This window comes from Euprymna scolopes, chromosome 6 (assembly GCF_053919585.1).
Source record: "Euprymna scolopes isolate OS-2025 chromosome 6, ASM5391958v1, whole genome shotgun sequence".
NCBI lineage: Eukaryota > Metazoa > Mollusca > Cephalopoda > Sepiida > Sepiolidae > Euprymna > Euprymna scolopes.
The window spans coordinates 82,827,742-82,855,329 of NC_136487.1; the positions used below are offsets into that span (position 1 = coordinate 82,827,742).

Sequence of the window (27,588 nt, forward strand, 5' to 3'; positions counted from 1 at the left end):
CTCACCTCGGAAGGCGAGTTGGAAAAGAAAGAAGCTGCTTATTGCTCTTGCTTTTATAGTTGTGGTCTTTTGCGCATGTGTGGATTTCCTTTGAAAGGGGAAGTGGCGTTGCCCATGTGTGCATTTGTTTGCGCGTATGTATATGACAAGTAATATAGCTTGAGATGTGAACGCGTGTTTTTGTGTGAGACTAGAAAAGGCTCGCGCAGGTTTGACTTCCAACATAGTCAGACGTGTCTGACTCATGCTCAATCCGAGAATTGCTTTTTAAAACCTTAACAACTTTGTTCTGTTGTAGCAATCATAAATACTGACATTTTCTCTCTCAGAGAGCAGCCCTTGTGAGGTAATTTGGCTGCATCTGCACTAAACAGCTTACAGAACACATTAATTTCAATGATCCCCTCAAGGATTATGCTATGAATGGAAGTGTTGACATATCATAACTATTAATGCATTGCAGAAGATTATGTTGAAGACAAGTGTGTGTGTGTGTGTGTGTGTGTGTGTGTGTGTGTGTGTGTGTGTGTGTGTGTGTAGCACATAAGAAATGAGGATTACTCACAGTTGACTTGACATAGACATTTTATTTACAAGGAGGCAACACATAAAATAATACAAATTACATCTATCAGTCTTAGTCCAATATTTCTTGAGTTTGTGCATCACAACTATCACAGAGAAGTAATATATCTCCATCGTCATTTATCTGGGTTTAAAGACATCTTTTCATTAATGTCTACCAGTGTTTCTCGTCCCGTTGTCGCATTTCTATACAAGAACGTATATAACAGAGGTAACTTCGCCTGAAACAGATGCCCGAAGCCTTCTACTCTAATAGTTTTTTCCTTCGAACTGCTAGACTGTGGAATTCCTTCTCGGTTCTCTGCTTCCCTCACTGTACTGACATGCAGAAGTTCAAGTGCAATGTGAACACGAACAGACATCTCGCTGCTCAGCTCCCTAGATAGTGTCCCTGTAGATTTGGTCCTAAATAGTAATCACTTACATTCAAGTGGAACTGTGCCTTGTGATGAATCTTAGTATTAAAAAATAAAAAAAAATCATATAGAGATAAAATGTTAGCCCTCAAAAAGGGCTCCTTGATTTCTGAGGACTCCAATTAAAATGAGAAAAAGAAAGTCATACAGCAATAAGACACGCGTGTATATCCTCAACAATAATACATGACGCAACGCATTAATGCTTGCCTACGGGCGCAGAGAATAATTCTCCGCACGTGTGCAGTCAAAACATGATAGAGTTGAAATATCAATTATTCCAATTTTCACAGTAGACTGCCTGACCCTGACTGGAATTAAATTAAGTTGTTTGTATATTTGATGCTTGTGCAGTTTACGGGCTATGCTGTTTTTTTCTTTTTTTTTCTTTTTTTTTTTAAGATAACATTTTCAAGCTAAATTCAATTTTGAACGTATCTTTTGTTTCTTAAATTGTTAGATGAAAGTACTGAATAGTTACCCCCCTCCCCATGTTAAGAATGGATATCTATTTCGTTTTTTCAGCACGGTCCATAAACTGCACAAATACCATATATTTTTCAGAGTAATTTTCTGCGGGTGTGGAGTTGATATAAGCATAAAAAAAAAAGAAAAGAAAAAGAAAGTCTTCTTATGACGGTGTTCTATTAAAAAAAAAAAAAAGAAATACAATAAAAAAAAAAGTAATTACTCCATCTCTTCCTCAATTGGGGGGGGGGGTAAAGTTTATTAGATTGAATAACCGATAATACAATTAATCGAAATAATTCCGCAATAATTATGTTGGAATGGTTACAGTTACACCGGTTATGATGTCAGTAGTGTCCGTTTTGTTTTGTTTTTTTTGGGGGGGGGGTATAACCATGAGAAAACTGAATTTCCTTTAAAAATGAAAAATCTTTTTTTTGCCTGACCAATAAAAATGTGAATATTTTTTTTAAAAAACATTTCAAACAACATCCACTGAACGCGGCCTCTATTCCGAACGCAGTTTAACAAACTACCTTACAGTGCGAGTGCGCGCTCTTTCTTATCATTAAAAGGTGCTTTTAAAAGAAAAAACTTTCTTTGCCTACTATTTATGAACATTTTTTTTTAAATAAAAGTTAATTCTTTTGAATTTTGTGTGAAAAATATTGTTTTCAGCATTTTTTTTCTCCTTTTTTTTTTTTTTTTTTTTTAAGTATCACTAATGATCGGCTAACTTAAAACGAAAAGGGAAATCACTTCAAACAAAAAGTTTTATTTTGGTTGTCAACAATAACAGCTGTATGTACACTTTCAACAGAAAAGGAAGAAACGATTAATAAAATACTGTATGGGAGCTGAACAACATAATTATTTACTACAAATAAGAAACAAATATCGTTTGTTTGGTTTCAATATATTTTTATTTAAATTCTTGTGTTTTATGTTAAGGGTGAAATCATTATTTGGACGAAACTAATCAAGTGTGGACATATTTAATAAAATTTTAAATACATAATAAAGAATTAAACAAACTAAACTTCCATAATAGTGGAAATATCACACTCTTATCTTATTATTTGCTTATTTTATAACTTTTTATGATAATCAATTTTACGGTTACTGATTATTTGAAATATAAACTTTTTTTCCCCCCTTTTTTTAATGATTTTATCACAATTTAAGTTACGAATTGATACAAAGACCTATATTTTTGTTGTCCTTTTCGCCATCCGTACCTTTTCTATTTTTGTTTAAAAAAACCTCACCGGTTGTAAAGAGGAAGTTAAGTATGAAATAATGGCGGTTGCTTTAAAGTAATTCCACGCGCACTCCTCGAGAAGAAAAGAAAACGAAGAAAATACTATACATTACAGCAACGATGTTAATAATAATAAAAAGTTAGAGTGTGCTGGTCTGGGCAACTACTGTGGTTCATGATTTACGTGTGATTGATTTGATTAGCAGGAATGTTGCTTTTGAGTAAAAGAAAGAGACAGAAACAAAAAAAAAACGTGTCCTTTTTTTTTGTGTGAAAAATAAAACATGTCTTCGCATGTCGAAGTAGAAACGACGGGTCGTTTATTGCCATGATTCGTCCAAAAGCTGCCAACCCAACTAAATTCCTCACTCAATAATGTGATTCTCATAACCGTGAACAACAGGTAACACGAATATAAACCGTTTCCTTTCTTTTTTTCATTAGGATTTTATTTATTTTTTTGTTACTACTCTGAAATCTTCCAAACTTCCTCTCTTTTTTTTCTTTTTCTTTCCAAAGTCTTTAATATTAATTCATTGTTTACTTTTTTATCGATAATGTTTTATTATGTTTTTTCTTGTCAGAGCTTGTAAAACATTTTTAAAAAGGAAAGAAAGAAATAAAACGAAATTTGATTTCTTTACTAATATTAAACACGACTGGCCCTTTTCTCTTCTTTCCTAAAACACTGTTTTTTGGTAAAAGTTCAGAATAGTTAACAGTAAAAAAAAAAACAAAAAAAAAAACACAATTTATACCAAACGTAGAATCAAATTATCTACCGACCCGTATACTTTTGAAGTGTGGAAACTAAAATTTGATTTTAATCTTTTTTATACGTAGGAGAAACATTAACATTTTTTAAAACTAAAATATTATTAAAAAATCTTATTTCTGTTAATAGATTTTTTAAAGTGACTAAAAAAAAAAAAAAAGTTTTGGAAGACCTAAACTTTGAAGTGTTTATGAATGAATAAAGAAACCCCATAATTCTAATTTGGATTAAAAACATTTTAAATTTAAGAATAAATATATTCGCAAACTTTCTAAAGAAAAAAACAAAACAAAAAATCCGTATGCATTAAATGATTACAAGTTTTAAACACCCGAATTGTCAAAGAGTTTTCATAATAATAAAATGACTTCTATGAAATAAAAATATTTTCACATCTAAATTGAACTTTAAAAAAATATCCCTGATTTTTTTTTTTTTTCCTAGTTAGTCATAATTTTTTTATAAACTGTTAAAGGCGATTTCAAATAAAAAAGCTCGAATTTTTATTTTATTTTTTTCATCCTTAGAATAGTTTAAATAAACTTTTTGGCTCCTCACAAGAAATTTAAAAGAAAACTAGTTTATTTATACAATAACCATGTGTAAAACTTAAAAACTTTTCAAGTAAAAGTATTTTTAAAAGCATTTTCCGATTAAAAGAATTTAAACGAACTACTCGTGTACTTATAAAGCAATTTATTTTAGTTTTATCAAAATTTCGCGGTAATCATCATCAGTGATTTCTCATCAAAAGTAAAACTTGAATTTTTTCGAAAACAGAACTTTTTTTCTGTGATTTTTAAATGGGATTACCTTTGGATTCTATCTACTCACCCCAAGGTTAGTATATTTTTAATTTATTTATACCGAGTACCAAAGTAATACCCGAGTAGCCAAGAAAGTTTTTTTTTTTTTTTTTTTTTTTTGTTATATCTGGTTAGGATTTATCTTAGTTATTTTCTTACGTTGTTATGTTCAAGTGTAGTGCATATTTACTTGACTCCCCACGAGGACAGTTAGACATAAAGGAGGTTTTTAGCCTCTTCCGGAACGTCATCTGTAAGGGGGAACTACAGGACAGCTCACCAACCTATTCCAATTTTTGATTGGGAGACGAATTTAAAATGCCTCTGTTGCGAAGGATTTGTTTCACGGTCTTAGAATAGAACAAATAAAGTGTAGTCAGTACCTTGCTCCCATGCCATGGAAAGGAGTCCGGTGGGATGCTTAAAGAAAAACAATTCAAAATAGACATGTTTACAATTTTCGTTTTTGTTTTCATATGAAACTTGCTTTCGGTCCCGGAAATTTATTGTAAACAAACGTTCTTGATCATTCATATTATAAAAAAAAAAAAAATGTCTGTTACTGTTGAGTGACACAGTGTAGGTGCTTCTTGTGCAAGTTTTTATATAGGATTTTTAAGTTGAACTCAATTTTTACGGCAGGTTTTGTTTAAATTGTTAGATGAAAATCAGAACAGTTAAAAATCTCCCCCCCCCCGTTCTCATGTTAAGAATGGCTTTCTAAATGTTATTTCAGTACGGTCCGTAAACAACACGGGTCCCGAAATGTGTAATAACATTGCCTGAGGATCATTTTTGGGTTATGGTTCATTTGGTTCACCTGTTGATTCAAAGAGGGTTTACAGGAAGGCTTGCAAACTGTTGTAAGCAAGACACATGTCGCTTCTGAATAGTAGTGCCAAGAATTATTTAAAAAAAAAAAAAAAATGTTGAATGAAACGCACACACGCATTTATTAACGTTAACACTAACCCTACCTCTTCTCATAGGTCAATACTAAAAACAAAAGACGAAAGCTGTGCGTATGGAATGGGTGTAACAGGACCGTTAAGTAAATTGACAGTTTTCTCTTATTTTATTTACTTTCAGTAAATATTTGATTAAATAGCATTTATCAATGTTACGTGCAAACCAGAAACACACAAAGTAGGCTCCCTTTACTGTGTTAGAAAATTAGATCAGAGTGCATCCTCTATCTTTAAAAGGTCACAAATCACCCATGTATAGTATTGTTGCCACATCTGGGCTGGTGAATCTACCACTAGTCTCTAACTCTTAGACAGGGTCCAAGGAAAGTCTCAAATCTAATAGGTCCTTGCGCTCCAATCTCTGTCTCATCGTTGCAATGTCGCCTGTTTTACAAGTACTTTAATGGAATGTGCTCTGATGAACATACAGCACTTGTGCACTCTCTACATATATGCTAGCGACTAACCTGACAAGCAGCAAAATCCCACCTCTTTACTGTTGAGGTTCCTATGTGCTGGAAAGTCTACTCTAATAGTTTCTTTCCTCCCGCTACTAGACTTCACTCTCCGGACTACTAGACTTCCCTCTCCGGACTACTAGAATTCCCTCTCCGTTTTCTGCTTTCCTGACTGTACTAATCTGCAGAAGTTTAAATGTAACCTGAACAAATATCTCGCTGCTCAACTCCCCACAGTCCCCTGTTAGACACGATCTCAAATAGTATCTCCTTATGTTGCCTTGTTTGTAGTGAAAAAGAGTAAAACAAAATATACAGATTATGAAATCGATTACCTGTTCAGCTTTAGCGTTCACGTGGAAAAAATGTATTTTATATCCCTATTTACTTGCTTCCCGACGGGGGCAGTTGGATGCAAGGTCGATTTTTAATGAGAAAATCCGGTTACTTATGCATTTAAGTTACCATGCTGAAATAACGTTTAGAAAACCATTCTGAACATGGGGAGGGTGTTTTGTAACTATTGAGATATTATCCCACCTCGGTTTTGCTCCTGGCAGAATGAAAGAAAGCAATCAGAAATCATAACAGGCTCACCTTTAAACGTTAACGTCAATTTTATTTATAAGAAAATGTTATTTAACTTCAATGGCTTCTGGTTTGGGGAGGCAAATGCAAAAGCCCTTTCTCCTTTGGGATTATTTTTTTATATCAATGGTAATCATGTGATCTTGGATCATGCTATAAAGTTGCTTATTTTTCACAATCTTGTCACCCCCTTTCTCTTTACATTTATTCCTACCGTCACGGTAGTTATTCTTTTCTAACAATTTGATTTGTGGCATTGACTAACATTTATGGGACTTCAAGGATTAATACCTTGGTCGCAACAAACGGCAATCTGTTGCAAGAGATATCCGAATAAAGAAGACAAGATGATTTTTTTCTCTCTCTCTGCTAGTTGTCATTGATGTGTCTAGATTTAGACCAAAAGTTGATGTGTTTAAATTTAGACCAAATTGATGTGTTTAGATTTAGACCAAATTGATGTGTTTAGATTTAGACCAAAGTCCTTTGATTGTACTTTTTGTAGTGTCCTAGCAAAGATCCGCTACACGTTGCAACAGATCCATTTCTTATATTAAAATGAATTCCTTGCACCAAGTTGAACAATCATCATGGTCATCCTTAGTAGAAGACCACAGAGTTGCTCTCATGATGATCGACTTGACGCTAGAAAATCTTAGTGCACTTAAACCTCTTGAGAGAGATGTATTGGAGCTTCATAAACAAGGTATTCTCCAGTGGCTCCAAGAGTTATTGCCTCTTGATGAGGAGCTGTTTAATGGATAGTTTCACTTACAAAACTAGGGTGAATAAATCTTTGTCTGAATTAGATGCCTCCTTACCAGTTCTGAGATTCACTCCTCTTTACTTCGTCAACTCCCTCCACTCTACCAGCTCAATGTGGCATTGAACTAACAAAGCCAAAAATAATGTCCAACCTTTACTGGCTTGGATAAAACCAATAAATTTGCCCTATGGGATTTCCTAATCTGCTTTGAGTTTTGCACATCTGGAGTAAGCTCAAAGAAAGAAAGACTAATATGCCTCAATGCCTATGTAGTAGGTTGGCTATTCCATTTGATCCATCACTTATCAGAAAATAATTATAATCAGAATGTTCCTTCTGTCAAAAATTCAACTATCCTATTTACTTACCCCAAAATGACCAATTTACCAAAACACGGCTGAATATGATGAGGCTCTTTTTACACAGTACACTACACAGGCCATCTGTGGGTGCTAAGAGGTGAAGAAAGGGTGAAGATGTGTATTCTGGTTTTTACTTGTTTAGAAATGTGGTCAGTGCATCTAGAACTGATTCAGGATGTCTGTCCATTTATTTCTAATGACTGTAGCAGAAGTAGCAATAACTAAAATGAGGGGAAAAAGAGCTTACCTCGGGTACGTCTGTTGTGTCACCGGTTGGGGGGAAAAGAGAATTCCAAGATGGCGTCCGGGGGTTTTTATTAGCGTTTACCCCATGCAACTCTCGGAAAATCACGTTTCTTTCTCATGTGATTAGGCAAATGGATAATTCCCGGCCACTATAAAAGCAGGAGGCTAGAGACGAGTCGGCAGTGTCCTGCAAATTGTGTGTGTGGGTGTTTCTGGCGATTGGAGTGTGTCTTCTTTTACCACGGTTATCACGGACAGGAATTCCCTCTCTTCTGGAGGTGGGCGATATTGACTATTTTGAAGTTGTACTGTTGCTGACAGAACATTTATTTTTTTTGCCTACTACATTTTTGTTTCAAGCTATTTCGGCCAACGCAGATGTTTGTGCGGCTAAGCTGCGTGAGTGGAGACAAAAAGGTGCTAACGTGTCTCTACTGGACCTCAGAAGAGCATACCTACAAGTCCGGGTCCATGAGACACTGTGGCCATACCAGACTGTGGAAATCGATGGGAAAAAATACTGTCTGACCCGTCTGGGGTTTGGTTTGAATGTGGCTCCCTTGATAATGAGCGAAGTACTATCTCAGGAAGAAGTTATAAGCCGCGCAGCATCTGCTTACATTGATGACATTTTTGTCAATGAAGACGTGGTGCCCGCGACCTGTGTGAGAGAACACCTCGCGCAGTTCGAATTGGAGTGCAAGAACCCGGAGCAGTTGAAGGACGGTGCACAGGTGCTGGGATTGGCAGTCAGGATGGAACGCAATGAACTGCGGTGGAAGCGAGGAAATGCAATTCCGGAGGCTCCCAGTATTGTTACGCGACGAACAATCTTTTCCCTGTGTGGTCGACTTGTCGGGCACTTTCCGGTGTGCGGTTGGCTTCGTGTGGCTTGCGGAATACTCAGAAGGAGAGTAAGTTCGGTAACGAAGGGCTGGGATGATGAAGCAAGGGACGCCGTACTACATCGTATGATGTTCGAAACCTTAAAATCTGCGCAGCAGAACGATCCGGCACAGGGAAATTGGTGTGTGGACGGTAAAGAGCTGAATGTATGGGTCGATGCTAGCTCCCTAGCAATTGGGGCAGCCTTGGAGATGTGTGAAACTGTGTTGGAAGATGCATGTTGGCTGCGACCTGAAGATGACTCTCAACATATCCACTTGGCTGAACTGGATGCCGTATTGAAAGGCATCAATTTGGCTCTCCAGTGGCAGAGCAAGGTGCTACACATAAAGACAGATTCTGTTTGCGTATACCATTGGGTCTCGGACATGCTAACTGGAAAGGTGCGAGTACGCACCAAAGCAGCAAGCGAGATGCTTATTAGGAGGCAATTAAGCACTCTTAAGGAGCTCGTGAAAAAGTATGGGCTGACAGTGGATGTGATGCTGGTTCCATCAGCACGAAACATTGCTGACCGACTGACACGAGTGCTACAGCGGTGGTTTGAGGCAATGAAAAAGAAAAACGGTCTTGACCCAGTGATAGGCGCGGTCCACACAGACGAGCTGGATGAGAGTCAAATCATGGCTATTCACAAAGATAGTGGACATCCGGGGGGTGCGACGCACTACCTACTTTGTCAGGAGAAGATGTCCAACCACGACAAAAGCAACTGTCAGAACGGTCATACAGAAATGCGAGGAATGTCAGTCCATTGACCCAGCGCCAGTCAGGTGGGAAAAGGGAAAGCTGGAAGTTAACGAGAATTGGCAGAGAATTGGAATGGATATCACGCATTATGGCACCTTCCATTTTTTAACTTTAACAGACTGTGGTCCATTGCGTTTCTCCATTTGGAGGAAATTGGCAAGGCAGGACTTGGCAAGCGTGATTCATCAGTTGGAGGCAGTGTTCCTTGAGCGTGGCGCGCCGCATGAACTCCTTTTAGACAATGACACAGCTTTCTGCAGCAATATGTTCCAAGCATTTGCATGTAAATGGGGAGTTCACTTGTGATTCCGTTGTGCATACGCTCCAGCCAAGAATGGCATAGCGGAGCGATGTCACCGTACAGTGAAACGAATAGCGGCTAGAATGTGTTGTCCCATACAGGAGACTGTCTACTGGTATAACATCACACCAAGAGACGACACATCTCCCTCCACTGCGCCTGCCAACAGGATTTATCAATACGAAGTTCGAGTAAAGGAGACCAATCTCGCAACTGCGTCCCCAGGTCCCAAGAACAGCTTTTACCAGGTTGGAGATCGCGTATGGGTCAAAAGACCGCAAAATCGATGTACCACGAGGTTCGGCAAGGGTGAGGTGACCAAGGTGATCAGCCCTCAGTCGATTTTGGTGGACGGTGTGCCTTGTCACGTGAAGGATTTGAGCCCTCGCCATTATGTTGTTACATCGGAGGAAGAGGGAGACTCAGACAGTATGATGTCTTCTGAAAAGACAGAGAGTATGATGCTGGACGACGGAGAGGATTTGGGCCATATAATGTACATACTGAAGAAGCGGAGGAAGGACCACCCGTCTTGCCTTTACGAAGGAGTACCCGACAGAGACAAATACTGCCCCCCTGCCCTGATTGTGAAACACCGCCTATGGAGCAGACTGGTGGCAATAATGGCGATGAGGAGGATGGCAGGGAGGAAGTGCTGCCTCAGGTTCTTCGGAGAAGTACCAGACAGAGACGACTGCCCCCCTGCCCCATTTGTGATCATGAGATCAGGGGAGAGTGTAGCAGAAGTAGCAATAACTAAAATGAGGGGAAAAAGAGCTTACCTCGGGTACGTCTGTTGTGTCACCGGTTGGGGGGAAAAGAGAATTCCAAGATGGCGTCCGGGGGTTTTTATTAGCGTTTACCCCATGCAACTCTCGGAAAATCACGTTTCTTTCTCATGTGATTAGGCAAATGGATAATTCCCGGCCACTATAAAAGCAGGAGGCTAGAGACGAGTCGGCAGTGTCCTGCAAATTGTGTGTGTGGGTGTTTCTGGCGATTGGAGTGTGTCTTCTTTTACCACGGTTATCACGGACAGGAATTCCCTCTCTTCTGGAGGTGGGCGATATTGACTATTTTGAAGTTGTACTGTTGCTGACAGAACATTTATTTATTTTGCCTACTACATTTTTGTTTCAATGACCTTGATTCGATTTTCCAACATTTATGGGATTCCTTCACATATTTATAGTGACAATGCCAAGTCCTTTATAATTGGGTGTGATATGATTCATGAGGTACTTACTTCCAGTGAATTCATGGAGAAATTAGGGACATGCGAGATCAAACATGTTAAGATACATTTATACTCACCTTGGTATGGAAGTATATGGGAAAGACTGATCAAAACCATCAAATCTTGTTTGTATAAATTAATTGGTTGAACTAGTTATAATTATTTTGATCTTCTGACAATTCTGTTCGATATACAAAATGCTGTAAATGACCATCCCTTGACTTACAGAAGTTCATCAGACTCTAGTTTGGAAATAAGTCCAAATCATTTTTTACACCCTCTAGTAAACCTTCGTTTGATTTTGAGGATGGACAGGGAGAGTATTCATCAACTGGAACCTCCCTCACGAAAACATCTTTTAGAGTATTTGAATTGTAGGGATGAGGCATTAAAAAGATTTAAGAGAATTTGGTACTAGGATTATCTGCTGAGTATAAGAGAACATATGTAAAGGCAACAAAGAGGGACTGTATCAGTTATTTGTCTGGGAGATGTAGTAACAAGCAAACTCCCTGGCAAACCTCGACCATTTTGGGCTTCAGGTAGGGCCACACATCTATTTACAGGAGATAATGGCTTGGTGAGATCTACTCAGATAAGACGAGGAGATGGTTCCTTGCAGGTTCATTCCTTGAACCACCTTTATCCCCTAGAGTTATCCATTCAGGAACCCTCTGATTGACTTGATTCTTTGACATGGAATACTGATGACAGTCTGAATGGTTGTACGTGATCATGGTCTTATTGGAGAGGGCAGAGAGCTTGTTTGGATTTGCCCTGACTGTGGTGAAACCGACAATGGCAGTGCCATAGTATGTTTCAACTGCTGTGATAACTGGTACCATTTCTCCTGCGTTGGTCTATATCAGTCTCCACCAGCATAGGAGAGTTGGTGTTGTGAAGATTGCCTCAACCAGGACCCTTCATTAATCCATAATGATATGTTAGCGAATGATTCATTAAGTGATGCTGAACATACATGTATTTGCCCAGGATGTTTTCGTCCAAATGATGATAGTCCAATGATATGCTCTGATGATTGCAATGAATGGTACCATTTCAACTATGTAGGTATACAGCAGGTTCCCCCAGAGGGTGAGAATTGGTACTGTTGGAATTGCCTAACTTCGAGGGACTAATAGTTCACTCTCAGGAAGAATTTAATTAGTTACTTACCTCCCTCCCATTTCCTTTTTTTTTTTTTTTTTTTTTTTAAGATGGGAGGGTGTAAGAAAATGTTACTTACCTTTAATGGCCTCTGGTTTGGGGAGACAGATGCAAAAGCCCCTTCTCCTTTATGATAGTTTTTTATATCAACTGTAATCATGTGATCTTGGATCATGCTATAAAATGGCTTATTTTTTTCACAAGCTTGTCACCCCCTTTCTCTTTACATTGATTCCTACCATCGTGGTAGTTATTCTTTCCTAACAATTTGATTTGTGGCATTTACTAACATTTATGGGACTTCAAGGACTAATACCTTGGTCGCAATAAATGGCAGTCTGTTGCAAGAGATATCCAAATAAAGAAGGCAAGATGATTTTTCTCTTTCTCTCTCTGCCAGTTGCCATTGATGTGTCTAAAATAACTTCTTAAATTGAGAGTTAAGTCCTTTGATTATACTTTTGTAGCATCCTAGAAAAGATTCACTACATATTAAAGTAAAAAGATCCATATTGCAAAAGATATGCCATCTTTGGCTTTCTATTGAACAGAGCTGGTAACACCCGTAAGGGTAGTAGTTCATGGTTTATCTTTGTGTTTACAGGATTCAAGACTCCACGCTGTTCGAAGAATAGTTGCAACAAGTCGATGAGTTAAGTGATGCCTTCCAAGGATGAATGCTGTGAGTCCGGTGGTCATCATGGAGTTCACTGTAAATAACCGCCCGAATGGTGGACAATGTGCGGGTCAAAACGTAGACCTTAAAATCGTCTCAAAGAGACATTATATAAGTAATGATGAAAGTCAATCAAATCATAGAGCACAGCGGTGTGCGAAGAATATAATATTTTGCCCAACATAAGGGCATTGGCATTTGCAAATGATAACATTTCACCCTATGTAAGAGCATTAATACGTCTCAAAGAAACAAAAGGGTTTGAGGCTCCATGTCACGGATAAGGAGATGAGTTTTCACGTCCATTCAACTTGCTGTCTTTTTGAAAATTGGCACGACCTAAAACATAAAAATAGCACCAAAAATATGACACGGCAGTTAATAACAATCAATCTGATGTGTCCAAACAAAATCGTGGGCAGTAAAACCGACCAATGAGGAGCCTGTTTATTTCTACAAAATTTTTCATACTATTCTATACTTTCACCTAATAATTTAATTAAAAAAAAATAGACATTGTGAAAATTGAATTTAACTTGAAAATACTGTTTTAAAAAATAGCACGGTAACATAAGTGCATAAGCACCGAGAATCCTGCTCCCCCAAAAGAAAGATTCTGGATTAGGACAAAAAATGTTTTAATCGCTACAGTCTAGAAAGATATCTCCTTGACAAACTGAGGACATAACAGTTGAATTAAGACTAACAGATACTACACCGCGATCCCAGCCAAAAGGCAGTGTCATGCAATTAGTACTTTATTTTCTTCCACATAATAATTTTTAAAATTATTTTGATTGCTTCTTTTTTTTTTCTGAATTGGAAGTCAACAATGACAATTATACTGTGTTTTGACCGATTTGCCCGCCGGCCTTCTTGACTTGTGTTCATGTTATGATTCTTTGTGTACGTAGATACTTCTTACATATTTGACTAGCAATTAGCATTGCAAGTTTATTTTTCTTTTTAGATAATTGTTATTTTTCAACTTTCATGAAAAGAGCTATGTAAAAGATGCTTAAAACCGTTTGAATTATGCAAATACCATTATTAGTTCAAAAGTTATGAGAATTTTAAATGCCAACATTTATGTTTTTCCATGGACATTTTTCTTTAGAAAAAATGGGCTAAATTACAGTCATTTTGCCACTATCTATTTACTTTTCAAACTATTCTCATGAAACCTGGCACTCTTATGTAAAATGATGTGCTTTTTCTGATTATTCAGTCAAAGCTGATGTATTTCTTTACCATAAGCCATGAATTATAAATTCAGATGTACAAATTTCAATTTTTTCTTAACTAGCACATGGTATCATACAGTGGGTGTCTATTTATGAACAAAACTAAGTATTATAGTGGTATTTTAATATAGCTTTATTGAGAATAGACATTTTCCTGCCTCCTCGCCAAAAGAGAGCTTAATCTTGGGTGTAGCCATTGAATGCCTAAAGAGCATTCATGGCCAATACGTACTACTCCCTTCAAAGAAAAACCAAAAAAAATTGAGTAGATTAAAAAAAATTTTTCACATACATTTTGGATTTCTGTAAAAGATGGAAATTCCCATAATTGACGAGAACTTATGCATTTTGGGACCAGTCCAATTTTCAGTTTTGTAAATCCTCTCTTTCTGGCTCAAAATATACCCTATTTTCTGAGATGCAACCGTAAATTGTATCTACATGAATCCTTGATGTAACTTTCACAGTACCAGGATACCAAGAATCCTGATAAGCAACAACTATATATTCACCAGTTGATGATAATTTTTGTCATTTCTATTCTGTTGTTTTACTGAAAATTCAACTATGTAAACAAAGAAATAAAATGGTAATTTTTACCTTGTTTCCACCTTAACATTTAAAATGATTACTTCTATAGTTTTTAGGGTATGCTGAAAACGAATATCGCATGTAAATTTTCTGCAAATAAGTAGTTTTCCATATATTAAGCAATGTCATTTCTTATGTTATCGCTGGATGCCACCTTGGTATGCGCAAACGCAACCCCAAGAAACTATGCGCAAGCGCGCATACCAAGATAGCCACCAGCAATAACGTAAGAAATGACATTGCTTAATATCTGGAAAGCTACTTATTTGCGGAAAATTTAAATGCGATATTTGTTTTCAGCATACCCAAAAACCTTTTAAGGTAATCATTTTAAAGAAAAATGTTAAGGTGGAAACAAGATAAAAATTTACAAAATGCATCACAATGAAATTCTTTATTGAACCGCCTAATTATTATTATTTAGATATTCTCAGTTAAAAAAAAAAAATGAGTTTGTTTTACAGATTCGAAAAAATGGTCTTGACAATGAGTTGAAAATAAATTATCCTATCAATTTTGAAATATTCTTCGTCAACTTTGCTCAGTCGTAACTTTGCTTCCTGTGGTCGTAAAAATATAAATGAAAGTCCAGTAGAGATGGACTTCTATACTTATATAGCCTGTAAAATTTCAGCCATATCCAATCAAATTTGTTGTCATTTTTTTACCGTTTTTTTTCATTTTTAAGTTGAAGCATAAAACATTGTACACATAAAAGAAAAATAAATTAACATCATTGAAATGCTTATTTTATTCTCTTTCCACCAATATAATTCTTTTAAAAATTGACTCACAAATAAAAAAGATATGACTTGTTGAAGCACATTAGGTATGTAATATTGCTGATGCCAACAAAAATACAGCATACACTTGTAATGCTAATTTGACTGATCGAGTTGAACATTTTTCGTTCATTCATGCAGTCGGACAAGTACATGCCCCAAATATGCAGAACATCTGATGAATTTAAAATGGCAACAAAGAAACAAAATGCTTGATGATTTGTCTGCTCCATGGATTTTATTCAAGAGATTATAGGTTTTTGTTGTTTTCAAATGTGAAGTATAGGTACGGGCAATGATGTCAGAAAAATATTCCTATTGTAAACGTTCGTATAATTTTTACTATTTTTTTTTTTAATTTAATTATTTTTCTGTGTTCCTGCTTTTAAATTTAAAAAAAAAAAAAAAAGTTTTTTTTCAAGATTATATAAAAATTATGTAACGCTGAAAGTTACACATTCATTCAAGCAAGGAAAATTATTGCAATCTTACATATAAAAATTACCCAAAACATTATCTACAAAAATAATTTTTTGTGTGAAAATATTAAATAAACAATGCTTAATTGAATGATAATATTGGTAGTTCGAGGAATTCAAGAAATTCAAGTTGTATTGAATTCATTAATACGGACTTTAGGGGTTTTTTTCGTAATTTTCCTGAAAAAATTAATTTTTCTTTTTATTGTTACAATATGCAATGCTTTATTTTCATAAAAGAAGTAAAAGTAAATTCATTCATTTATTTATTTATTTTTGTTATACTACTGAAAACAATAACTTAATTAGTTAAGGTATTTTTTGTTTAAGCAAAATAATACATTTCCACTAAGATTCAAATAAAAATATTCCGTAATCATTATTTGATACATACTGAAAATTTCATTAAAAATGGTTAATTTCCTGATTTTTGGTTAATTTTTAAGTTAAGAGAGGGGTCAACATGTTTATACATTTTGAGCATCGGCATTCATTTTGCACAAGTATTTCCTTTAGGCTTCCAATTAGTGTCGGGTAATCAGGATAGAAATATGGATTGTTTTGTCACTTTCTTTTTGTAGTTATTTTATTCATAAATTAGTTTGTAGGCTGTTTTTTATTGTAGGGTATTATACTTTGGTATCACAATAATGTCAGGTCATCAGGAGAGAACATGCACCTTTTATTTTTCCCTTTTTTTTTTTTCTGTAACAATTTTTTTTTTTACTCTTATCCACCCCAAATAAAGCATATTGTCAGTTGGATGTGAGGGACTACTATTTGGTACCATATTTACAGAGACACCATGTAGGGAGTTGAGAAGCTCGATGCTTGTTCACATTACATTTAAATTTCTGTATGTTATAACAGTTAGGGAATTAGGAAACGAGGGTAATAACAGAATCTAATAGTTTGTGAGGATAAACTATTAAAGTAGAAAGCTTTCTGACATCTAGAGACCTCTACAGTAGAAGGGTGGAATATTGTTGCTTATCAGGTAAGTTGGGGATATTTACGTTGAGGGGAGCGGGTGCAAGTGCTATGAGCTCATGTTGGATACTTGGCAGATGATATTAAACATTCTGGAATTATATAATGTTTATAAATCGACAATAGAAAGCGGTCAGAGGAAATTTGAACATCCATCTTGCACCGAAAAGTTTTCAATTTAGTATAGCGGGTGTTGACATCAGTGAAGGTGTTGTCTCAACCTTTTAACCGATATCCTCTCATATATTTCTGGTCAAATTATGTATTTCAATAGACAATGGTGGAAAGCCTTGCATTCCGCAAATGGAATTAATTTGCATGTATGCAACCCATCGAATGCCTCTCTTCCTGGGATCACCTGCCAAATATCCAACTATTAGAGCATATTTCATTAAAAGTACTTGCAAAACAGGCACAGGAATGCAATATTGCAGCAATGGGATAGGAGCTGGAACTTGATTGATAGTGCAGGACCTATTAGATTGGAAACGTTTTTTGCACTCTGCCTAAGAGGGAGAGACTTGAGGTAGATGCACCAGTCCAGATGTAGCAATAATACTCTATGCATGTGCGATTGATACATTTTTGTCATTGTAGTGCTTGTTAAGATAGTCAACAGATCAATTTTTAAAAAATGTTGTTTTAAACAAAAACAATATTATGTACTTAATTGCCATACTGAAAATAGTAATATATCCTAAAATTACGAAAATTCATCGAGTAGAAAGTTATTTTTAGTTAAAAGTAATTTTTACGAAAAATTGGATAAAATTCCATTTTTCTTAGATGTTTTCTGGTAGACGGTGAAAAGTTCACACACAGGAGACATGAGTCAAGACACAAAATTTAGCTTACATCGTAATGGAGTCCATGTGTAGCCTACAGTGATACTTTTTTTTTTCTTTTACTAAAAACACTATAGCAATTGTTCTACTCAGTGAATTTCCATAATTTTGGATATATTACTATTTTCAGCATGACAATTAAGTACGTAATATTGTTTTTTTTTTCTTAAAACAACAAATTTAAAAAAAAAAAAATCAATGTCGACTCTCTTATCAACACTTTTTTTTTTTTTTTAACTTTCCAGTTTGAAATTTTACTTTTTCCTTTCCTTATTTCTTTAATTTCACCGATTAACACATTATTTTATATGAATATTACTAAAGTGTAATTTATTTTTCGTCTTTTTTGACAATGGGTATACACTCGTTTATTGTAAAACTATGATAACCACTTGGATAATTAGGATTTTAGCATATTGTTAATTATAGGGAGAGTTTTTGTTTTAAAAATTACTCCAATCTACAAATCAATCTTATTAGGCTACTTTCTTTCAGGTTCTTATCCGCTCCCCCTCCGCTATGATTAAATAACAACCTGTGTTCAATCAATCATCAGGGCTATGACAACAGAATATTCTTTTCATTGTTTTGACTCTCGAGTATATGTCCAACACAGTTAATCAACCGAGAACCACATCACTCTATATCAAAGCATATCATAAATATCAACGGATACACACTCAAGAGTCAAAACAATGAAAAGAATACGTTGTTGTCGTTGCCCTATTAATCATATACAATGAATCTTTTACATTAAATAATTTTCAAAAGATTTTTGAATCTTTGGTTAAAAATAAAAAAAATTTAACATAATAAGACTGCAGAAAAATTGAATAAAATCGTTAATGGGGAAAAGTTTTGTTTAATCAAGTTTTTATTATTACTCATTAGGAGTTTTCACACTAGTCATCATCAAAGAATGCTCTTTGAGACCAACCTATGGTGTTCCCTGGAGTCTAAATGAAAAGTGTCTCAAGATTTCCATACTCACCACTTCTTTCGATGACCTTTGCAAATTAGTTTGTTATCACAGTAGTCGTTTACCATTGATTTCTGATTGGTATTATTATTAGCATTTGATTATTATATTATTAATTTTACTTGAAAATTTATAAACAGTTGTTACAACATTCTTGCATAAGTAAAAATAAGTCTCTTTACTTCTATATTATTCTTATAGATGATATAGCTATAAGGAAACTTATTTTTCCACTTAATTCACATATGCATTCACAGTGTGTATGAACAGAAACACAGTATGTAAATTAAGTGGCACAGTAAAGAAATTGTTATAATTGGCAGAGGCAGTGAATATTGTTAATCCTTCTTGATTTGACGAAAATTTAAAGTAGCAGTTTTCTTCAACCAATCAAAACACAAGAAATATTTGCTCCGTATATTGGCACCCCCAAACACAGCGTTTCTCTTTTCTTCATTTCTTTTACAGACAACACGTGCGTATGACGCGTTTCTGTTCAGGAGGTGAAGGCTTTAGGGTTAAGAGTCTCAGCAATAACACAGGAGAGGCATACAAACTTTTGTATGCCCAGCGAAACACACATGCCACACACTCTCATTAACAAAGGCATGCTACAAACACGCATCCTCATATACCTACTCCATTTATACACATGTAAACGCAAGCTATGCAGCGACAGCTGAAAGAAACAACTTTATTACTTGGGGAACATTCCTCAAACGAAGTTGTCAAATATATAATTAATTTTGTATTGATAGTCTTTGACATTCTTTTGCTTATACTCAATCTGCAACACACTAAAGGAAAATACCAAGGAAAAACTTGTTTTTTCTCCAAATGCTCACAGTTATGTGATGTCCTTGTCACGGGTATTAAAAATGTTAGTTTCTGGATATTTGACATGAAAATTGATATTATTATTTTGATTCTTTGGATTCACAATGTTTCTTTGGATTCTTTTTTTTAATTCAATTTTCACCCAAACAAGGCACAGTGCAATTATGAAGGGAGATGAGTAGAAAGATGTTTGTTAACATTACACTTGAACTCCTGCATATCATTGCAGTTGGGAAAGCAGAATCCCGGAAGGGAGTTCCAAAGACCCGCAGTTCTGGGGAAGAAACTATTGGAGTAAAAGGCTTTCTTGCACCTAGGGATCTCTACTGTAAAGGGATGAGACTTAGTAGCTTGTCGGGTTTAGTTACGTCGGGGAGGTACAAGTGTTTGCAGTTCGTCAGAGCATTCACCATTAAAGTACTTGTAGAACAGGTAGAGGGATGCAACATCTCGTAGATGGGACAGAGGCTGAAGCCTAGATGACAGTTCAGGACCTATCAGGTTGGCGACTCTCTTTTGAACCCTGTCCAGGAGCAAGAGACAAGCAGCAGATGCACCAGCCCAGATGTGACAACAGTACTCCATACATGGGCGAATTGTTGCCTTATAGAGGTATAGGATACTGTCAGGCGTAAGTAGTTTTCTAGCACGGTAGAGGGAGCCAACCTTCCTTGCAGTAGCCCTAGCAATGCTCTCAATGTATCTATTCCAGTTCATATTCCCTGTAAACGTTAGGCCGAGGAGTTTAAAAGAAGTACTTTCAGGCAATTTGTTCTTGGCCATTGCTATTGGTGGTAGAGAAGGTTTCTTGTAGTTATTGAAGGAAACAAGCTTAGTCTTAGCAGCATTGAATGTGACCAACCATTTTTGTCCCCATTCCACTACGGATTGGAGGTCATCCTCTAGAGTTTCTGCTATTTCCTTAGATATGTGTTCATTTGTTTTCCCCTCATATCTGTTATAGAGAGTGGTGTCATCGGCAAATATACCCATCTCCAAAACAATTTTATCAGGGAGGTCATTTATGAATATCAGGAATAATAGAGGTCCAAGGATAGACCCCTGAGGTACTCCCGCATTTATGTCATATTGTTTGGATGTACGACCGTCGAGGACAACTTTGATTTTTCTATTACTTAAGAAGGATTTAATTACATTATGAATTCTTCCAGTGATTCCATATGATCTAATTTTCGTTAGAAGACCATCGTACTATACCCTGTCAAAAGCCTTAGATATATCAAGGGCCACCGCTCTACCCTCCCCTGTTTTATCCAATGAACGGTATATACGTTCAGAAACTACAGTTAAGATATCTGCTGTTGAACGGGCTTGCCTGAATCCATATTATTTGTCAGTCAGGAGTTTAGCAGCTGTTAGGTGCTGGACTAGGGCTTGATTAACTAAGGACTCAAATATTTTGGCAAAAAGCGGGAGGAGGCTAATGGGGCGATAATTTAGTGGGTCAGTTCTTTCACCAGAATTCTTGAAGACTGGTACCACAGAGGCATTTTCCAGCAGTCGGGAAAACAAGATTCGTTGAGGCATTTATTGTAAAGTTTGGACAGAACTGGAGCAACCTCGGCAGAGCATTTTTTTAATAGCACAGCTGGGATGAGATCTGGTCCACATGCTTTTGAGGTGTCTAGGTTTTTTATAATAGCATATACCTGAGAAGGGGTGATTTTCAAATTGTCTAGTGTGGTGTCTGTTCGCAGAGGAAAATCAGGGAGTGAGTGGTGTACCGAGTTCAGTGTGGAGTTTGAGGCAAACCGACTGGCAAGCAGATTAGCCTTGTCAGTTGCCGTGCAAGCAACCTCATGATGGTTTGATAGTGGGGGAATAGTTGACTGTTCATTATTTACTACGCTGTTGTAGATTTTCCAAAAATCCCGGGTTCCTAATTTCTGTGCTTCGATGCGTTTTCTGGTGGTTTCAGAGTAATCTGTCTTAGCTGTCTCTATCACTCTCTTACAATTATTTCTAGCTTCTATAAACTTCTGTTTATTTGAGCTGGACTTATGTCGGTTGAATCTGTGGAACGCATGCTGCCTTTGACAAATGGCAGCTGCACAAGTAGAAGTAAACCATTGAGGAGAGTGGGGCTTGCTATAGAATTTCCGTGCGGGAACATGTGCTTCAATAGCAGTTTTGAACCATTTAGTGGTCTCATTTGCACACTGTTCCGCTGGAAGAGTAAAGATATTTTGCCATGGGGCATCTCTGATGAGCTCCCTGATGGCTTCCCAATCAGCCTTTTTGTAATACCTCGTTGTTTTGAGTAGTGGGTCTTCAGTTTTAGAGCGAGAATTTAGGCAGATTTCTACCATTATCACAGCGTGATCAGCATTCCCGAGTGGGCTGTGGGTATTTGTTGTACAGTCATTGGGAACCGTTTCTTTGGATTCACAATGTTTCAGTCGATGTAACCTCTAATCTTTAACTGTAGCTTGTCAAACTCTGGGAATCTTTCTGTCGAACTCGAGCAATCTGAATGGAATTTCAAATATAACCCTTTATTTAAACAACGGGGGTGGAAGTTCTAAGTAATTGTATTTTGAGTATCACCTGCAAGGACTTGTGGCAAAACAGTTAAAATACTTGGTAAAATTCACTTGTAAGTTATGCTCTTTTGGAGGTTGAAGGTTCAAGCTTCATTGCTGGCTATACTCAAAATACAGTTACGAATTACTTAGGACATGTACCTGGTCATGGTCGATGAAGCAACAGCATGTTACTCCCATGGATTAAATAAAGGATTCTGTGCAGATTCCAGAGTTTGACAAGATACACGTAAAGAAGGTTGGATGTTACATAAACCGAAACATTGTGAAAATAATGCTCAAGATGAGAACAGTAGTTCAAATAATCAAAATAATATGAAAAATGTTAGTGTCTAAATCAACATAAAACAAGCAATTTTACAGTTTGGTAGTCCACACTTGTTTTTTGCACCCCTTTTTTATGTTCATGAAAATCTTTAATTATAAGTATGGGTGAATATAAGAAAAATCGAAACGGTTTAATAAGAAATAAAACATTAATGATAAAACGTTTATTTTTTGCAAAGCTATTTTATATCTTCTTTACGTCCGAGACAGTTAACCTCTTATTTTTAAGAATTTTTTCATTGTCCGCTAACTCACCCATGGCTTCTATGTCTTCTTTCGTTGATGCTCTAAGATCACTCTTTATCAGCTTTAGAACTGAGAAGAGCCTTTCCATGCTAACCTGTGTCAGAGGAATTGCTACGATAGTGAAAGCTACTTCCCTTATTATTTTTGGGTAGCCTTTGATTATTTCCTGCAAAGATAATTGGCATTTGCTGTTGTATTCAATATTTTCTATTTCTACCAACGCTCTGTTGAAATCTTTCATTTTAGTTATTTCACTTCCACAGGTTGAGCTTCGGTGGCGCCGCTGTGCAGTTTTTTTTTTCTTAGCTTTCTGTAGTGCTAATTTCTTAACAAAATTTTCAGAATTAGCAGCATCACTTGAAGATGAAGACTCCACTACAATATTTGCACAGTGTAAACTAGAATATTCTGAAGATTTGCTCAGAAGACCTTTTATTTGTATTCCAAGTTTGCAAAGACATTCTTTTGCACTGCTGTTCCACTAGCAATATTTGGTTTTTGGATTTACAAATATCGAAGCTAACAGAATATCATTGTCAGTAAACTATGGCTTTCTTCTGTTCATTGAGTCGAGTATCCCATTAGCTATAAGACCTTTTTTAGTCAGATTGAAAATTAATTTTTTCCATTTGAATAAAAAAACTCTCCTGCTGTTAAGTCTTCAGCTTGTAAGTCTTCAGCTTGTAAGTCTTCAGTGTATGGTAGCAAAAGAAACTCCTCCAATTCTGTTGCTGAGTGCCATTGGTTTCAGTGTGTGTACAGCACATCGCATGTGCCTGATCTTAGAAAGTTTTGATGCTTCTTCAGCAACATCATCAAGATGTTCATCTGATTGTTGTTGGTCTCCTTCAATGAATGATATAGCAGTTTTATCAGTGGTGTCACTGGTTCCTTTTTCTTGACTTTCATTTAGCTTTTCTATAGTTTTTATCATGTTAGAGGCATTGTCAGTAACAATGCTGATGTTTTCTTTATCAATATTGTATTATTTCAAAACATTCTCAATCAAACCTTGAAGAACGCTGCTGTCATGTTTTGGTTCTGTATCTTTAACAGCAATAGTGCTTGTTACCATTTTTCCATCACTAGTACAGTACCTTACATTCATTGCAAAGTAATTGACTCTGACCTTGTTGCTGCATCCATTTTCAAAAACAGATAGCGGCCTGAAAGAATGTTCCGTAGTTCTTTTTTTTTTGTATTTGCTTCATTTATGATAATTTTACTAATGTTATGTCTCTCCAAGGAAAAATTTAACTTTCTAGCCATTTCACCAATAAGCTGCTGGAATGCTGGTTGAGAGAACAAAGCAGGAGGCATGCTGTTTTGAACAACCAAATCAATTATGCTCTTCTGAAACGTCTCTGCAGTAATAGTAATTTTATCAGATATTACAAATTTCCTCAGATCACCAGGTCTTCAACAAGATTTTGAAGTTGAAGCTTGATCATTTTCTCTAACATTTTCAAAAATATTTGGATGGTGATGTTACAAATGTCTCTTCTTGTTGGAGCACTTTTACCAACGCCACAAAATGTAGTTATCTTACTTCCACACAGCTCTTTAGTTCCACTGTCATCATCATTCTCATCTTCATTTACTGTACAGTTACAAACATAAAACTTATCTTCAGATAGCAAAAACTGCTCAAATACACTTGATTTAGCTGGTGTCTTTCTTGCCATATTGATAGGGATATATGTTTATATATTTAACCAATTTTAAGTAATTGGTATATAATTCAAATCTGAAAAGACCACCAAAAGAAAAGACTCTTAATTTCTAACATATGCATGAAAAAAAAAAAAATCTAAGTTTAGAGAAAGCAAATTAGATTAGACAATCAGTTTAAATATAATTTTTTGGATTCCAAGTAACATACATATGTTTACATATAAATAATGACTGAATTCTAGGGTTATTCATATACATGATGCATAAAACAATGAATCAGTTATAACTGAAAGCGGCTAACGGCGTTCCCCAACCCCATCTTGTGAATTCTTGTCTCTTAAGATCTTTTTTTCGAAGCAGCTTTCATAGCTTTGCTTCTTTTTCTTCTATGAAATACTGGCTTACGAGGCATTGTTCAAATAGATCTCTTTAAGAGACAAGATATGCAAAAATACGAAAGTGAAGCAAAATAACAAAAAACAAATCAAATGAACAAAACCTCGTTGCTCTCGTGAATGCACCGTTGTGCACGATCGACTACAGAAAACACTGGCTAGCCACCTTCTACCACCACCATGGAGAGGAAAAATGTAGAATAACAAGACTTAGATTTTTTCTTTTTTTTTTTTTTTTTTTTTCACTGAGGGTGAATTTTACCTTCTAAAAGGATTTTTCATAAAATATGAAAGAATAGATTATCTATTTTGGTAAACAGGTTATAGATCCTACTTATTTATGATGAAAATCATCCAAATTATTTGTTTGCCTGGCAATGAAACTGCGCACAATCTTGGCACTTGGCGCATGAGAACATCGAGAAATGATGTATGTGGCAAGGAGTGTTGGGTAGGGTGTGTGTGTGGGGGATATCAATTATTCTAAAGAATTACTAAAAACTCGAGATCATGACTGCATTGATTTTTTGCCGATTTGATTTATTACTGCCATCTTTGTTCAACATAATGGCTCAACATTTAACATCAAGCTTGTAGAACTGTTTGTGCTGACTGTTTTCCTCCTATTTATAGCCCTAGTTTTTTTTAATTTTTTCAAAACTAAGGCCAATAGGCATTCGCTATCTGTGCAATAATCAATAAAGCCCCTTATATCAGGTAGCATCATGTCTTGTCTCAAGCGATTTCCATAAAAAATGCAACATTTACTATTTCATTCACTAAAGTTTTCAACTTTATTTTTTTCATGAGACAACTTCAAACTTTATATCAAACCCACCATATCAATGAAGGCCCTCTTTTCTTAAATATGAGATTGTCTTTACATAATATTGCACACACCAAATTCGAAAAATATGATCTTTTTACATGTAAAAAAAAAAAAGAAAAGAAAAAAAAAAATTAATAAATCACCCATCAGCAAAAATATTAAAATAACTTAAAGTAGCCAGGAGGGGGTGGGGGTGATATTAATGATACAAGAGAAGGAATTGTATATTTATAAAAAGAAAAAAATTAAATATTGTTTACATCTAAATTTTATCAAGGTACCCCCCCCCCAAAAAAAAAAAAATTAAATAAACAATATATCTGTAGTTGTAGCTGAAGTGAATTTTACAATATTTACCTGTTTTCACACACTAGACTAATTTGGTTTGTGATATCGACTATAAATATTTTACTGCAGCCATTCATTCAAGTTTAATACTGAACATCACAAGTTGCACAAGTAGAGCGTTTAGTGAAGCACTTCTGGTCAATCAATAGAATTTCCTTAATAGATCAGTTTTAGTCATTAAGTATACTGAATAAAACAGTATGCCATGATTCGATGGAGAAAAAGCAAATATTTTGATTATACTCTACTGCAAAAATACTTTGTTTCATGTGATACAAGAATTAACAATTTGAGTGCAGATGACTGTAGAACTAGAAATAATAAGCAAAGGAAAATGTAATATGATAAATGTAACCACAGCTGGTGTTTAGATAAGCAGAAAGGACATCTACTATTATATAAAGGGCAAATGTCTGTATGTCAAGCCAAAACTTGAAAAATACACAACAAACACCCACGGAGTTGGTATTTTTTTTTTTTTAAATCAGCGTAACTTTGGGTGTATATCTAAAATTTAAAAAAAAAACAAAGGTTCATTATTTGTGAGTCACATGACCATTTCTATAATTTAATGTTATCAGGACATGCACACATCTTTTAATGTTATCATGTTGTCTATTTCCCAGTCACTAGCTAAAGGGGAGTAACTGATTTTGTTTTGTTTGGGGGGGGGTCAAAATTATTTCTCTTCAGCCGACAAGTTGTCGGCATATAGAAATTATGTTACACTTTTGCATCGAGCAATGCCAAGTAGCCATGCTAGTTATGTATAAAAGTCTCCTAAATTCATTCTAAATAATATGCATATATATATATACTGGAGAAAACTATTTATATGTGAGTTTATGTAACCTAAGCTTTATGATGGTGCATCAGCATCAAGAACCAAGAGCCAGTAAAACATTTATTATAAAACTAACCAAAAAATTCGAACAAATTCCGACGCATTCTGCAACTATTAGTTGCACTCTGGGTGAGTGTGTGACACCATCGACGCTCTACACGCTAACGTCCTCATCTATCTTCTGTTGAGGCCGTATTCATTAGTTGATGTCAGCTCATCTCAATCTCTTAAAATTCTCTCGATCTGGTCCAAGCCACAACCTGCCTTCAACTTCTCTCTCAGAAGACTTCTGATCTGCCTACTGTCTCAAACTAGACACTGTCGTCAACTGTTGTAAACTCAAAACTATGTATAAACTGTCGCAAAGCTCATTGACACTCCTAAAACTAATTCTAAACATATTGACCTTTTTTGTTTGGTCTTTTTGTCTCAAAAAATCATTACCACACCTCGATTAATAATCCTATTTTAGTTCCCTTTGTGTACCTTGGTGAACAACTTCCTATACTTTTGTTTTGCTCATAAACGCTTCCTTCCTCTTTTCTTTTTTTAAATTCCGAATTCTTTTTTTTTTTTTTCGCAGGGGGTGGGTCAATAGTATCACAGGTTGTCGCTGACTTAAAAAGTAAGTGATACGTGATGAAAAGAAAATACTTCTAACCAAAAATATAGCTCGATCTTTGTCATTATTAAGTGATTGTCATCTTTTTGGAAAGGTATTCAGGCGTAACTCGATATTTTAATGCAGTCATCCGTGTAGCGATTAACACAAACAGGATTAGCAAGCAAATGCTGATCGACCTTTCAATCCTAAATCAGCCGTTGAGTAATGTGGACATAAGGAATGTGTTTATTCTTGAAATTTTTTACAAACGTTA

General features: G+C 35.7%; 1 protein-coding gene across 2 annotated transcripts in view; it reads left to right on the plus strand.

The window, feature by feature from the left end:
- Window positions 1-2,689: 2,689 nt before the first annotated feature.
- LOC145277730 (uncharacterized) overlaps window positions 2,690-27,588 on the plus strand; it is a 146,238-nt gene continuing 121,339 nt past the window's right edge. Inside the window, exon 1 of one of the 2 annotated variants that reach the window (XM_080129434.1) lies at window positions 2,690-4,345. In XM_080129434.1, the coding sequence (XP_079985560.1) occupies window positions 4,309-4,345 (37 nt within the window). In that variant the 5' untranslated portion in view covers window positions 2,690-4,308. The remainder of the gene's footprint in view (window positions 4,346-27,588) is intronic. The other variant, XM_080129435.1, reaches the window with a different exon arrangement.